This window comes from Battus philenor, unplaced genomic scaffold (assembly GCF_028537555.1).
Source record: "Battus philenor isolate CCGP_79_NKW_IND1 unplaced genomic scaffold, ilBatPhil1.0.hap1 SCAF_8, whole genome shotgun sequence".
Lineage (NCBI taxonomy): Eukaryota > Metazoa > Arthropoda > Insecta > Lepidoptera > Papilionidae > Battus > Battus philenor.
In genome coordinates, this window is record NW_027181748.1 from 7,569,498 (window position 1) to 7,585,498 (window position 16,001).

The 16,001-nt window shown below is 31.8% G+C and overlaps 2 protein-coding genes across 2 annotated transcripts; both read left to right on the top strand.

Moving 5' to 3' along the window:
* Window positions 1-631: 631 nt before the first annotated feature.
* Window positions 632-2,078, top strand: LOC137931766 (uncharacterized). The gene is made up of 3 exons (XM_068775263.1): window positions 632-785; window positions 852-944; window positions 1,737-2,078. Exons 1-3 carry the CDS (start codon window positions 697-699, stop codon window positions 1,993-1,995), a joined length of 441 nt encoding a protein of 146 aa, XP_068631364.1. The 5' UTR covers window positions 632-696; the 3' UTR covers window positions 1,996-2,078.
* Window positions 2,079-3,891: 1,813 nt separating this feature from the next.
* Window positions 3,892-11,143, top strand: LOC137931491 (esterase FE4-like). The gene is made up of 5 exons (XM_068774889.1): window positions 3,892-4,008; window positions 4,883-5,089; window positions 7,360-8,654; window positions 8,810-9,706; window positions 10,049-11,143. The coding sequence occupies exons 2-4, from the start codon at window positions 4,940-4,942 to the stop codon at window positions 9,018-9,020; spliced, it is 1,656 nt and encodes a 551-aa protein (XP_068630990.1). The 5' UTR covers window positions 3,892-4,008; window positions 4,883-4,939; the 3' UTR covers window positions 9,021-9,706; window positions 10,049-11,143.
* Window positions 11,144-16,001: the final 4,858 nt, after the last annotated feature.

Genomic DNA, 16,001 nt, shown 5'->3' on the forward strand with positions numbered 1-16,001 from the left:
AAACGACGAGATAACTAATAAGTAAAAATATTATCTCACCTAACATTAATCCACCATTTTAAAAAAATTCTTATAAATAATCATGTATAATGTTTTGTTTGACCGCAAAAACATTGAAATTTGTTCAAAAAAACAGTGATAGACACGGTATTAATACACGCAATAAAAATAAACTGATTACTTTTTTCTTCTTCATTTTTCTTTTACAAAAATTAATTAAATTACTTATAGTACAAATTACAAGTATGTACAATAAAATTACACATACGATTTCAGATCTGCCATTAGATAAATTTCAAATCAATTTTTAAACAATTTGTTCAAACATATTATTCTATGCTAGAATACTAAACTGATGTTAACGTGTGGTATTACATGTTGTTAATGCTTACTCAGGAAGCTAATTATTGTCATGGAGTCGTTGTAAAACTATATTTGAAAAGAGCAACTGTTGATTTTGTCACCGATTCGAGCCGGTGGTAACATTTCGTAGGACCTTAAAATACTGACATTTTATGTTGATTCAAAAGTGCTTGTAATAGCCTATTTAAACAAAAATATATTGACTTTAGTATTATTGCTTCTGAATTTGTAATAAATAAAGTTAAAGGTAGTAATAGTTTCCTACAACTACAAGACGTTGTCACATCACTAACACAAATCATAAGACTAAAATTGAACGTACAACGCAATACTATGACCGGAAAAAAAATAATATGTACTATTCTCTCATTAAAACTCATACATACAGTGACTGCCCCTCGTATTAATCCAATGGATGAACGGTGTGCATTTATGTTATTCAATACATAAATATTGATGTAAATTAAAACCCAAAACATTTTTTTCAGAGTGTCTAAAGGATTTTCAATAGCTTTTGAAATCGCAAATGTTTTTTATGAAATGTTTCAACAATGCGTTGACACCAACATGCCTAACGAACAGTACGTAATTATAGCGATGATCATATTTCCTAACGATATTTCATTTTATAGAAAGTTTAAAGGTTAGAAATAATTTACTGTCTCAGCAAGAATACCATTTTCCAAAATTATCCTGCGTGATGTTGAAACTATATTATTACTTCTTTACTTATATCCTAATGGGTACTTTAATATTACTATAATATTCTTCCTACGTAGTTGGTTATTGAGATAAAATGATACTGTGCGGATGGATTAGGATACCTGCGAAAATGAAGGTACTTTGAATTCACTTACCTTAAAATTTACCTAAACAATTCAATTTGAATAGGGCTTGATAACAAGGTAATGTAACTAGCACAACGTGGCAAGCTCGATATTCCTCAACGAGCCATAGAGAAGGCTATGTTCAGGCTTACTTTACGAGTTCGTAGCAGAATTGAGGAGATCCGTAGATAAAAGAAAGTAACCGATTTTTGGTAGGTCTTTAAGGTACTGAAGTCGAGACCACAGACCGACAAGTACAGCCTAGGATATCCATCCACAAGGTGGACAGACGGCATTGTTAAGGTCGTTAGTAGACGCTGAATGCTGGCTGCATTTAATTGATGATCCTATTGGAAATCTATCGATGAGCCCATGTCCACCAGTGGATGTTCTACGACTAAAAAAGCCAATGATGATTAAATTTGAATATTTAACCGTCAACAGTCTTAATAGGTCTGTATCTTGTAAACGATTGACGTGTACATAAGGTGAAATACACATATAATATTTATAATTATTTTAATTTATATTTTTTATAATACACAGCTTCCTAACAGACAACTTGCACGGTTATGTATACTATCCAATGAAAACTACAGTAGGATCTAGCCCAAAGTTTACAAGTAATCGAAAATTCTTTGCAAATTTGATCAACACACCGGGCTTTAAAGAAACATTGGCGAAAGATGTTTGGGAAATGCGCATGGCGTTTTACAATAAAATGAAATACTGTGACGAAGCAATATTGGACCAACAGGTTTTGAAAGATTTTTATGACCATGAAGTGGATCAAACTAAAGTTTAGACTTTATTAATGTTAATGAATTTTGAAACTTTAATATAATAGTAATCTATCTACAGAAAAAGCCGTCGGATCAACTTTATAATAAAAACACATTAATGTATATATACGTTTTTTTTTCTTGAGTCGTTCACCAAGTTAAATATTTTAGCAATTTCAATTGTCTAAAATAAAACCGTAGGCAAATCTTAATTATTTAACTAGGAAACAGTTTCTTTGGCCATAGCTGTAATTAAAGTATTGGACATATGTGGACGGGAATATTATTTTTTTTTAAAGAATAACGGGGAGATTACTTAAAATATATTTCCCATAGTATCCGTTTTGTTATGAATAGGATATAATAACTGTAAATCAAAAAGAGTTGTACATGGCGTAGTAATTCCCACGACGGACACTTCGATTGACTTTGTACCTGACACACTAGAATCAATATGCAATCGCACAATTGTTAACCCACGAGCCGTCCTTTGGCACGCATTAGGCAAAGAGGGAAAAACCGTCTTGTTTATCATGTTTTCGAGTCGCCTTCAAGAACGCTGCCGCAACAGACGACACGCTTCGAGTAAAGTCGCCGCAACAGAAAACCGCATTGACAAATGTCGCCACAACATATAGCATGACTTAACGCTGCGCGACTGTTGTTATTCCCTTATGATATAATTTCTGCGTGTGTATAAATTACAATTTAATTTTCACAATACAAGCATTCAGTATCGAATAGCCATGTAGCTTACTTCACATGATAGTGCGTCATTCCATTGAGAATTGAGTACCAACTCTACTCCTAAAAAGTTGTAGCACTCATTTAAGAACGCTTCGTATTGCAGACCACTACGGCGGCAATATATTGTTTAAAATTATTTTTGCGCGTTATAATTCTAATTCTATCGAAATTTGAATTCGGTCGCCGCCAGTGATGCTACCGTCATTATTGCATTTGAGCTAATTCTACGGAGTGAATACGTGTATAAAGTCAATGAGCTTATTTAAGTTGGAAGCTAAGCGAATGTTTTGTAATTTCCAGTGACATTAAAGTTTCCATCATGAAAGTGAAATCGAGGGGTGACATGACAACCGGTAAAACGAACCGTTATAGTGTGACCGTTTTATAGTAAATCTTGCTCAGTACCACGACCGAGCCCTTTATTAATACCGTAATTTCACTACGGTATTTTTCAAATCGGACCTTAGCACATATTATGCATTAGTATTTGTCGACAAATACCGCTGTTTACACTAGTTAGACAGACTCTCGTGGGAACTATAACAAGTGCACAACTAATCTTCCACTTTCAGTTTTACAAATCATATTGACGCGTATAAAGAATTTAGATAATGAACTTTAAATAATATTAATTATCAAAATCCGCAAGTTACAATTAGGATTTTGTGGGAACTGTCTTTATCCAATTGTAATGAATAAAAATTCAAGGAGCCTGTTGAAAAAAAATAGCAAAGTAACTAATTTAAATTAATTTATTTATTATTATAATAAGGCTGATTACTGACATTCTAAAAAAAAATTATGCTGATTACATAAAAGGTATCGTACATGACATTCATGCCTTAATGGTTCAATAGTTTAATAGACTTAACACCGAGTTTTGAACATTTTGAACAAATTTGAATTCCGTAAATATTTTGTTGTGTACATAATGTTTATTTTAATGGCTGTACTTAAGAATAGATTTTGTTTTAAAAAGATCACAATCGAATTTAATATGTAAAACATAGACAACCCAATTATTCCTATTTTTTTTAATGTTTTACGTTTGATCTATAGTAACAACTCTAAACTGATAACAGACAATTATGCAATATATAACTTTATTTAATCTGTACCCACAGACTGATAACAGGCTCTGTGCTAAATTATTGTTATATATTACAAATACATTACGTAGATGAGTAGTCGTGAGTTGTTAAGTTTTGGAAAGATTTATGGTTTATCATTTGTGCTTAATAACAAAAGATCTGGGTAATGAAAGTTTAAAAAAAGGAGATTTGAAACAGGTATTTTATATTTTTTAGTTTATGTATTGCACTCTTTAAAGTAATTAAATATTTGTTGAATTTCCTGGAATAGTCAGATAAAATTGGTTCATTATCATCAAAGTTCTTTTTTATACATTTCAATGTGTATAAAAGAAAAAGGTGTTAATTTATTTAGTAATAGATTCATTACGCGATCTTGTCAGAGAATTTAAAATTAAAAATTCGCGTAGCGACGCGTTTGTACGTATCGCCTTGGTAACTAAGGTTCATCTTATAATTTTATTACCCATGAGGCCCTCCAGGAGGAAAGTTCTTCGTGCAATAACGTTTAAGAGCCAAAATTACTTCCGCATATTAACACCGCACCTTTGAGTGAATAAAATCGTACCCAAAAAAATTTATGATTGTAAATTATAGTTACTTTACTATGTTGTTTTGGCTTATTTAATAATCACTTTATGAAAAAATATAATTTTGTAAAAATATTAATTTATTGCATTGCTTACAAAGAAAAAAGTAGGCAATGCTCTAAATAATTCATAATGATTATTATATTTATGAGTTATAAACATTTTATCTTTTTTTTATTAAAAAATTAGCTACTTTAATTGATAATATTTGCATACAAATTTAAAAAAAAGGTAAATTTTTAATCTGTATTGTATCCAAAGTGTAAACGACTGTCTGGCCGAATGTTGCTAAGATGCATGTAACTAAGGGACTTTTTTGCTTCCTTACTTACCAAAGTAGAAGTAAATCTTTTGGTTGTGGTTATAAAATCATTAATATATATTTTCATCTCCATCTGATGACAAACTATTTAAAACTATAATAGTTAAATCCTGCTGATATTTCGAATTGTCGTAGTCACACATAGCTATTTTTGTTGTAGTATGGTTAAATCTAAATAAAGAATACGATTTAAAAAGAGAGCATATAGTTTGAAAACATGTTAAAATTACCAGAAGAATCTAAGTACAGGGTACAGACTATGGACGGACCGGTGTGTGGCCTAATTGAAAAAGTCAAAAACAGAACCTACTATAGATTTAAGAAAATTCCATACGCGAAACCACCATTAGGACTACTAAGATTTGTGGTAAGTTAAACTAATATTATATCACGTCTTCCATGAAACCTTTTTTTATTAATTTTGTTCCACATTAAAGTACTAATGTTTTTAAAAAAAATATTTGCACGCTCATAATAACTTTCCCGTGATCTTTGCACTTTGTGTAAAAAAGGATCAAAAGTCGTATAGCAGCATTTTAAAATTCAACGAATCACCTAAAACTATTATATTATAATATACTTAATAATACGTGTACTAACTTAATAAATATAATATTATGGAGCTTCTTACCGCTGCAGAATAACTTTACTGACGCAAATATTTGTTGGTGTACTTAAAAGCTTCCAAAACTATGTCAGCGTCAAGTATAAAATTGCCAATTCTTATTTCTAATAACATTAATGTAAAATTACTGAAATTTTGGTTAAGAAGTAATAACTAAATATTGATTTAAATTTGTTATATGCTTATATATGCGTCATGTTATTTGTTCTAAGATACATTTATAGTAACAATGATTTAGTTAAATTTTGAATCAATTTTAATAACCTGTTTTACCATGGTCCCATCGCTGCATAAACTACTGAAAAAAATCAGTGTACGAACAAGCCACCACAAACGAATGCGCGGTATCAGGTTCCAATATTTACGTTGCAGAATTTTGATTACAAAAATATGTTTCTGTGGGCTCCATAAAATTGGATTTTCTTTGTAGGCGTAACCGTGTATATTTTTACATTAAACTCTCATATAATATTCCATGATAATCATTCAATAATTTTTTTTTTTATAAAATGGTGAATATCATACCAATTTTATGTTTTAAACTTTATCACTTGGATGTAAATAACGTAAATTTTATGTGAAGGAACCTAAAATTTTTGAAAATCGTCAACAGTATAAGGGTAGAGTAATAATTAAAGTTGAGACGTAACATCTCAACGTTTCATGGAGAGGGGGCAAGTATAGTTCTCGAGGCAGTCACGAAAAAAGTTTAAAGAGGCCTTCTTTTATTCAATTTAGGTTTATCTTTTGATCAGATTAATCTCCCTACGCAATCAAATTTTAAATGATCCTCCTAATGATTTTGTCAGATTTTTTTATGGCTTCCGTTTTTGGGAACTCCTTCAAAAATGGGACAGTGTGGTGCACGTTACTGTCAGATTGATAGTATCGGCAAAACATCGAGTCCGGCTTTCCAAACGTTTTCCGAATATTACTTTTTTTCTATTACATTAAGCGATGGGAGAAAAATTAGCTTGTGCTACTATTAAACTATCCATCTATCAACACGATTAGGATGTTATCTCAAGATTTATAAGTAATAATATGTGCAGCGCGTTTCCACATTCACCTTAACATATATATGTATATATAAATACATTTGTATATCTGATACATACATATATATAAGCTACTGCATGTTTGCCCAGCAAATTTAATATGAAGTTACTCTGTATTAACCTAAAGTTATGTTAATTGTGTTAGTTACCGCGTCCGCAAACTAGAATATTAACAAGTTTTACTCCATTGTGAACTTGAGCACTATTTTGGTCGTCGCGTGATATTCTGTAAAAATGACACCGTCGGTGGCAATTTTCGAGTTACAACATTCTTTTGTCAACTCAATGTCTTCCAAAACACGCATCCAACGAAGAGCAGTCCGACCATATTCCCGTCGGCTTCACATTTTTACTTCGCGAAGTAGTGCCTAAGTATTTTTCCTTTTATACCACTTGTTCCACTGACACGGTTTTGGCCATATGTATTCAGGTAGGATAGACTCAAAATAAATAACAAAAATGAATTGAATACAAATACATGAGTGCAAAAGGTCTTCTCATTATCAGTCATCATAAATCCTATCACCTCTAGTAATGGTGTTGGAACGACTAGAACTGACACATTTTTTGAGTGCCATGGAAAGCAAAATTAGGGGAGTTCTCTCACATGAACGCGGTAAAAATCTGATTTCAAAAAAAGAATGACACGAAATTTACTTTTTTTCTATTTCATTAAGAGATGAATGAATTAGCCTTAAAAAACATTGCTCACTCTCTCACACTCCTTTGAACTATTACCTATATATTATACGCTGTCTCACAATTATAGTAGTGTAGAATTTCAAATTATTATTATGTATATTATTAAATTATTTGGTCGATATAAAGTACGTATTTAAGTTATCTTATTTCTATACTTTATAATTCCTTAAAACAGGCTGAACCTAGTGCAGTGATTTTGTAATTTGTAAATATGGTATAAGAAAGATCATTGTAATTGTTCTGAAATTTTAGCCTCCAGTACCTATTAAGCCTTGGATTGAAGAATTAGATTGCACACAAGACTCAATGACAGCCGCGCGTTACTGGGCTCAAGAAAAATTTGTATTAGAAGAAGATTGTCTGTACATTGATATTTGCGCACCAAAAAACACTTCAAATAAGCTTTTACCAATTTTGTTTTTTTTGGGATCCTACCGTTTCTTTTACCACATGGACCCTATATTAGATCCAAAATTAATGGTTAATCAAGAAGTTATTTTTGTAAGATGTGGATTTCGATTAGGACCCTTCGGATTTCTCTCAATTAATGAATTTGTGGCACCCGGAAACAACGGATTGAAAGATATTGTAGTGGCGTTGCAATGGGTTCAAAGAAATATTAAGTGTTTTGGTGGTGATCCGAATAACATTACAATATTTGGCTGCAGTTCCGGTGGATCCCTTGTGCATTATATGATGTTATCTCCAATGGCGACTGGGCTCTTTCACAAAGCCATTATTCAAAGTGCAAGCGCCATGAACAACTGGTCTCTAGAAAAAAACCCAATACAGCCCGTCTTAAAATTAGCAAAGATATTAGGTATTGCACATACCGATGTTATAGAAATCGTAAAGGAATTACAAAAAATTCCAAGTAAAAATATTATGGAAGCGAGCGAACAATTATTAACGGGAGGAGATTTCGAAGATCGTCCATTTGATTCACTATTCAAACCATGCATAGAAAAAGAGTTTGAAGGCATACCAATATTTCTTTCCAAAAGTCCAGCTTTGATCTTAAAATCTGGTAAAATTAACAAGGTACCATTAATAATTGGTGCCAATAGCTGCGAAGCATCTTTTTTAGAATATGTGGACAATGCCTTTTACGAAAACTATGAAAAGATTAATGAACATTTTTCTCCGATGGTGCCAAAATCTTTAGCAGATCGAACATTTTCAAAAAAAGTAGGTCAGAAAATATTAAATTTTTATTTGGACGGCGAGGAGTCTTTACGCGAAGATACGAAACAGCAATACGTACAGATAATGAGCGATTATAATTTTTTCTACAACATCAACAAAACTATAAAAATTCATAAACAGATCGCACCCGAAAGTCCTATTTACTATTACGTCATTAATTACCCCGGTGAATGGAAAGTGCCTAAGACTCTGGAGTTTTTTAACAGTTCAGGACATGCAGCGGAAACTCCATTTCTTTTTGAAGTAACTTTAGATGACGGTAGTGTTTGCAAAGGCAGTAGAGATTCGATGAGAATAAAATATAGAATAATAAAATTGTGGACAAATTTTGCAAAATTTGGGTGAGTATTGAATTTCATTATTTTTTAAGTTATTAAGTAACCATATGTGAATTCCGAACACATATAGTAGAGGAAACATAGTAGTTATCCTTACATTTTAATGACGTTCGACGAAAAACGTAAACCAAACGTATATTATTTTATATTTATTGCAGTAACCCAACACCTGATAAAAATGACCCGCTACTAAAAATTACCTGGGATCCCGTTACCAGTAAAGACGAGTTGAATTATCTCTGCATAAATCCAAATTTGACGAAGGGCGTAAATCCTTTCCACGACAGGATGTGCTTTTGGGATGAACTACATAAGGAACATAAATTTCTTCAAATAATTGCACACTTCAGTGACATAGGAATACTTTGAGTATACTTATTGTTAATTCAATTTTAGCAACTATTATTATTAATAAATAAAGACAATTATTATATAGCTAAAACGTTCATTTTTTAAATTTTATATGGAGGAGGTTGTGGTTACGTTATAATGTACAAATGGCGCACCCACAGTTTATTCTCTTAAAATTAAATTAATTAAGATGAAACTATCTGCTACATATTAAAAATGTATAATTAAATTATTTTTGTTATTATAAGTACAAACTAACACAAGGTGTCTCAGAGCTCCAAAGTTATATGACTGATAGAAACGTCTGATAAAAAAAACACATTACCACCAAAATAGTTATGACCTATACCGTCTATCTTGTAAAAGTAATTTCTTCACACAGACATACACACACACAGCCTTTTTAAGAGTTAGAAGAGAGACAAGCAAACTCAACACGATAGTCGATGTTTATGATGTTCCCTAGAGAATCTGTTTTTATATAAGGTAGAAGTGCTAGTAAATGGCCATGCGCCAGTAGTTGGCCACTTTGATACAAAGTGTTAAAAAATAAGAGTTTTAAATATTGTTTTTAGCATATTATTAGCTTATGAGATGGTATCACCATCTAATAGTTTGTAGATAAAAGTGTGAATGCTGGCAGCTCTGTAACTACAAAATGGCGAATATTCACTGTTAAGCATCGGCGTCCCAAGTTATTCAAGGTAATTTCTTAAGTAATTTATTAAGGATATTCTTTTGGTATTTTGCAAATTTTGAAGAATTTTCTTGCAATTATGCGGTAAACTATTTGGTTTGGAATTTGCAGAAGTATTGCAAGGATTTTTTATAAACTCAGTGAATTCGGATTGTTTACATTAGTAACGGAGGGGGAGGACCATTACTGGCAACTATTTTTCAATAAAAATTAGAAGTTGCCCGGGGTGGGCAACTACCGAGGTTTTGAAATTTATATGTAAAATTTTATTAATATCTTTAAATTTGACCGAAATACACGAAGTATTGAAACAGCTTAAAAATACTTGTGTTATCTTCTTTTATTTCAGTAATGGGCCGGGTGGGCAACTACTGACTTCAATTTTGGCCAACTACTAAAATTATACCTATTTGGCCTATACATTGGGCCGCGTGCGTTGTTAATGAATTATTTTTTCTTTAAAATGCCTGGAAACAAAGCAAATTTTTTAAGTTATGAGGAGAATGCAATGAAAAACGCAGTTGAGGATGTGCGCCTGCACAGCACCTCAATAAGAAAAGCAGCCAAAAAATTTGGGGTACCCCGACAAACTTTATCAAATAAAGTAAAAGGGAAATCGCCAATTTAGAGGAAAATGGGGCCTGCTCCTACGCTAACTAAGGATGAAGAACAACGCATATGCACATGGGTGTACGACTCCGCTGAGGCTGGTTTCCCCATAACGACAGACCAATTGTTCTTTAGCATTCAACCTTATTGGGCATTAAGCGAGAATGCAAGTTTTTAAACGATGAAAATAAGCCAGGAAAAACTTTTCTTAGACTCTTCATGAAAAGAAATAAAGATGTAACAACAAGGACATCCCAAAATCTCACGTCTTCAAGAGCGTCTGTGACAACCGCTAATATAAGAGAATGGTTTAATAAAGTAAAAAGCAAATTAGAGGAAAAGGGTTGTAATGTAATGTAATTACAAGCATAGAAGAGCCGACGAAAACCAATAAACGAGAGACCTGTACAATGTGCCAGAAATACTTCACTATAACTATGATTGAAAAATTGCAAAAAACTTATTAAGTACTTACTTACATATTTTTCATACTTTTTATAAAAGAAATAAACTTTACATTCTTTCTTTCTTTCTTTTCATACTTACTTACTCATTAAGTAGTATAACACGTGACACATGTGTTAATAAACAAAAATAAACGAGGTGGGCAACTACTAGCTAGGAAGTGGCCATCTACTGAATTTTTTGTGGCCATCTACTAGAGTTTTCGTTTTTTTTCTTTCTTAAAAAAATCTGCTAAATTTCTTTCGCTTGAAGTTATTTGTTCATAAGTTCCTAATAAAGTGGAGTTCAAACTATTACATGACATTTTAATTAAGTAAATATAATTATATTCAACCTAGGAATGCCTACAAATGGAATGGAACTGCGTTAAGTGGCCATCTACTAGCGTCTTTACCCTATACTATGAAAACGTACTAGTTAATTAAACTTTTAAAAACTAGAAAACTGTTCTTTTTATTTGCAAACCTTGTGTCGCTACTTATTCTAATTTTCCAAATCTTGGTACATTAGTAGATTCTTATAAATATTAAATAAAATTTTCAAGTGCCGGTACAAATATTGCAGGTGTTTATTTTTTATACTAGCTATAATAGCAAAAAATGAGAGAGCCAAGTTTCAACTCTGACGCAGCTCAGATTGGTAATGCTTATGGTAAAGGAGTTTAAACTAATAGCCAAAATCTTATATTCCCTCTTGGGGACCATTTCGCCCATTCAATCCAGTGGAACATCTATTGTAACCCCCTCTAGTCCGGGAGACCCTTGAGCGAACCTATTGTAAAGAAGTTTGAGCTAAAATGTACTCATACCCGTTAAAGTTGTTAAATGCAATTTTTTTTAAATGTCCTCTGCTATTGGGGGCCTCCCCTATCATATTTATGGGACAGGGCATTATAATCTTATTAATAATTTATAACATCCTTAATTAAAATAGTTACTCACTTTCACAATTAAACAATTTTGGCATAGTTACATAAGTTTCTGTTATGTTGTTTATTTTAGCTTACTAAACATTAGTGTTTTTTTCCTATTCCTATAATTTCTTTGTGTTAATGCCATTAAACAAACGGCATTTGTTGAATGGCATTAAGAAGATGGTATTATCGACGAGTGACAGCACATTCGGTGAAAATTCAGTGTGAAACAGTCCAATTCCGAGGCTTTCCAGGAAGCTCTCAAGCTCCACTAGGCTCAAAAAGATTTAGGTTAATCGCCTTCTGCGCCCCCTCGGACCTTTGGAATCTACAAATGTTATTTGGATAGCAGTGTAAGTTACGTCAAAAAAATTATAACATAAAATTTATAATCTATAACGGGATTTTAAAAAATAGAAATACATATATGGCAAGAGCGCACGATTAAAATCGTTGTACTCAAATGATTATTTTTATTTCATACGCGCAAAAAATTCTTATATTTGTCTGCTTCTTATCAGTTAAATACGTATAAATAGATTATTTTAACTTATGTACACGACAATTTTCAATATCTTGACTTTATAAGTAGTTTACATTAATAACGTATGACTTAATCGTGCAATATTAGCAATGGCACTCAAAGTGAAGTTGAGCACAAGGCCATTAATTCTTTATTAGGAATCTTTAAAACAATACGTGCCAGAAATAACTAATCTACACCTACAGTATTATTCAATTTATCTGGACAAATAGCGATAAAAAATACGATAAGTATGTCTAGTGTAGCTGTAAGCGGGTTCATTTATTTTTAGTCGCCAAACGGTATGGTTAGAAGGACGCTACTTTATACTGGACTAATAATGTACACTATAGTATTTCTTAAAACTGCGACCACAAAAGTGATTAATGCGTAGTATTTTGGCAAAAAGGTAATTAAGGCAAAATCCTGGTATGATGAAATATATGGATATTCAAAACATGTGTTTTCTCATCAAGTTTAAATTGCTTCCTTATTTTATTATATAAAAAACCAAAGAAACTATTTAATATCTATACATTAAATAGAGTGACGTGATCAAAACAAACTTATTAAATGAACCTTGTAATGCCAACTGTTGTTTTTTAATGGTGTGATTTTAACATGTTTGTGTCGATGCCGGTTTTTTGCGTTTTGCCATGTAATATTCATACATTAACTATTGTCTGGGGTGTTAGATCACGCACGTTGCCTTATAACCGAGAATAAAATAAAAAACAGAACAGACATAGTAGAGATAAATACTATAGCAAAAATACTTTTTTCAATTGATAAAAGTAAGTATTTATATGGTTTTTAAAGAACCGTTTTAGTTTTACCTTTTAGTGGTACATACTGCTCTATAGAACATTAAATTAAATTAGCAGTAATTAATATTTCGTTTACAAATACAAATGCAAATAGTCCATTGTGTTATTATTAATGGTAAAGGGTAATTTTTCATATTATTAATCGACTATAGACATCTCTTTTACCTGATAAATAATACGCTCAAACAATAAAATAACCAAATTCTATGTTTAAGAGTCCTGCATATCCTGATTCTAGCTTAATTTTAATACGACAAAGCAAATCCTGTTACTCGAGTATTCCCAATAGCTACAACTTTCATCAAACTATAAAACATAATAAGGATTGCCCGTCACTGTATTAGAGCGAAAACTATACTTCTTATCTCTGGTAAATTCTGGAAACTAAACAAGAACTATGTTTTTTATTATAATAAAAGAAACAATTTACATGAAGGTAATTATTTTAATGTAATGTAACGAGTTTCGTTCGGTTATTGTAAATATTGAACATATTATGTCCACCGTGACTACGCTTAAAGATATTTAATATTTGACAAATGAAAAAAATAGTGTCTATTTCGTTAATAGTTCCACATGTTTTAGTAGTGCAATCCAATTTTTTAAATTGTGACCAGTGACAACTCTAGATAATTATTGCACAAAGCATAAATTATATAAAATTGTATCCAGGGACTCGAATCCGAGATCTTACGATCGCAAGTCTCACTTCTCTACTGCTGCGGCTACCAAAGCTTAATTATGATTGACAGTGTTGAGGCTGTTAAAAAGATTCAATTGTTCAGTGCAAATTTTATCCTTAACACAGTCTTGCAGAAACTATTTCTGAGAGAAACTGCGAGGCCGTAAAATTTGCTTTGCAATAAATTCATTGTTTCGGTAGACTCAATTTAATTATCAAACTAAGTTTCAACTATATCAGTACCCAATGGATAGCAAAGTTCTTGTTCTAAAAACCTTTAACAAATTTTTAACTTCTAGTTACGTAACTTTTTGGCATTCCATAGATTCGCCGATCGGGTACCGGGCTCATCTCGTTGTAAGAAAAAAGACCCGGTAGGGTGGTCTGATATTACAATCCGCGTAGCAGGTTTAAAGAGACCTCCTTGCAAAGTATTGACCTTCAACTTCGATACTGATGTTCCTTTGGAGACTCAACCCATGAGCTAATGTTCGCTCTTGACATGTCTAAGTCCTTCAGAAAGTTGTTAAAAATAAGTTGGGTATTATAACTATGGCTACTATCTCTATCGCATACAAATACATAATCAAGGATTAGACAATTTTCAGTAGCTCCAATGCAATTACAGTAGGTATGAATTCTATCGAAAAATAAAGTTAATATGATATAGCACAGAGATACAGATATCATTTAAATACAAAATTATAGACAGTTAAGTTCGTTCTGTAGAGAAAAAGCTATTGCTGTAGGTCACATATCTTGGCTTATAACGATGTTTTATTTAATCTCGATTAGACATTGTGGCGCTCTCCGTTGAGCGAAATATTGCAAGGAGTACATTATTTTATGTGTGTTGTATGAAAATTGGCCTCCTCCAGTGACGGAAAATAGTCCATTCTCCATTTTATTTCATTTTAATAAAACTCATAATAAAAACAAGAAATAAAACTAAATTGTAACGCCCAAATTTCGTGTTCAAAAAGTTAACAAAAACTTCATGGGGTCTGAATGTACACAAATTAAATAAAGTTCCACGGGTTAACTTAGACCTTTTAGTTTTAAAATAATAAGTATATTTTTAAATAAATCTTATTAAAGCATTCAGTAGATTTTGGATAATCGAAGTGTTTCGAGTTTGGTTTCTTGATATGTACCCATTTGCATGGTTGATACTATAATGTACATATTAAAAAATAATAAAATTAATTTAAATAGAGTGACTGTTGAGTTTCTGATCGGCTCTGCTTAGCAGATCATCTTTCCATGCTGGTTACAGCTTACTACTTTTAATTTTGAAATAACTGACAATTCAAAATCGCATACAAATGTCTGCTTGAATAAAGATACTTTGAGTTTGAACAATTGTAAATTGGCTTCCTTTCAGCGTTGTAATATCATTTGAAAAAATGAAATATTCCTGTTCGTCACACTACGCAATTTATCATAACAAAGGAAAATTGGATGGTACAGGGCTTATACAAAGCAGCCATTTATAACAACCTAATGCTCATTCGTGGTATTTGTTATATCTTCTGGTAGATTGGTGTTTTTTCGATGGACTCTCACTGCTGCCCATATGGCATCTGCAGATTCCGTGGGTTCGAGGCGGTTAGGGCTCCTAACCTAAGACCCCTTATAAGATAGTCAAACTCAGGGGAGATGCAAACTGATAAGCAATAAAGAAAGTATAAGATTTTTAGTTTTGTGCAAGTATATATCAAACAAAGAAATTAACACAAATAAATAAGTAATATTTGATAATATGTGTATTGAATTAGTTTTTACTACGTGTGAGGAAAGTAGTTACTCATGTAACTAAAGGCGATTAATTTGTTAAGATTAATATAACATTTAGCCTTCGATTCCAACAAACTACACTTTAAACGGTGTTTTTCCTTCAAATGCGATAAGGACGAATACGTACTCAAGTTAACAATAGGAAATCGATATCTAGAATCGATATCAAGAACACATTTAAATTACAAATTCTGTAAAATGTTTTATAAGTTTGTATTAATTGGTATCCTTTTTATTGCCCGCAAATAAGATTAAAGAAGTACCTGGTGTAGAGACAACCTAGTTCATTTTTATAATCTATATACACGCTAACCTGTTTTTATGCAGTGAATAAAAGAGCTAAAAGATAAAAGAAAAAAATAAAAGAGCGCATAAAAATAATAACCACACAAAAAATTTCATTTAAAACTTTAGAAATAACTTACTAAAAAGATTATCCTTCGCAGTCTAACAAACAATAGGCGAACTCTTTACAATTTCAACAGT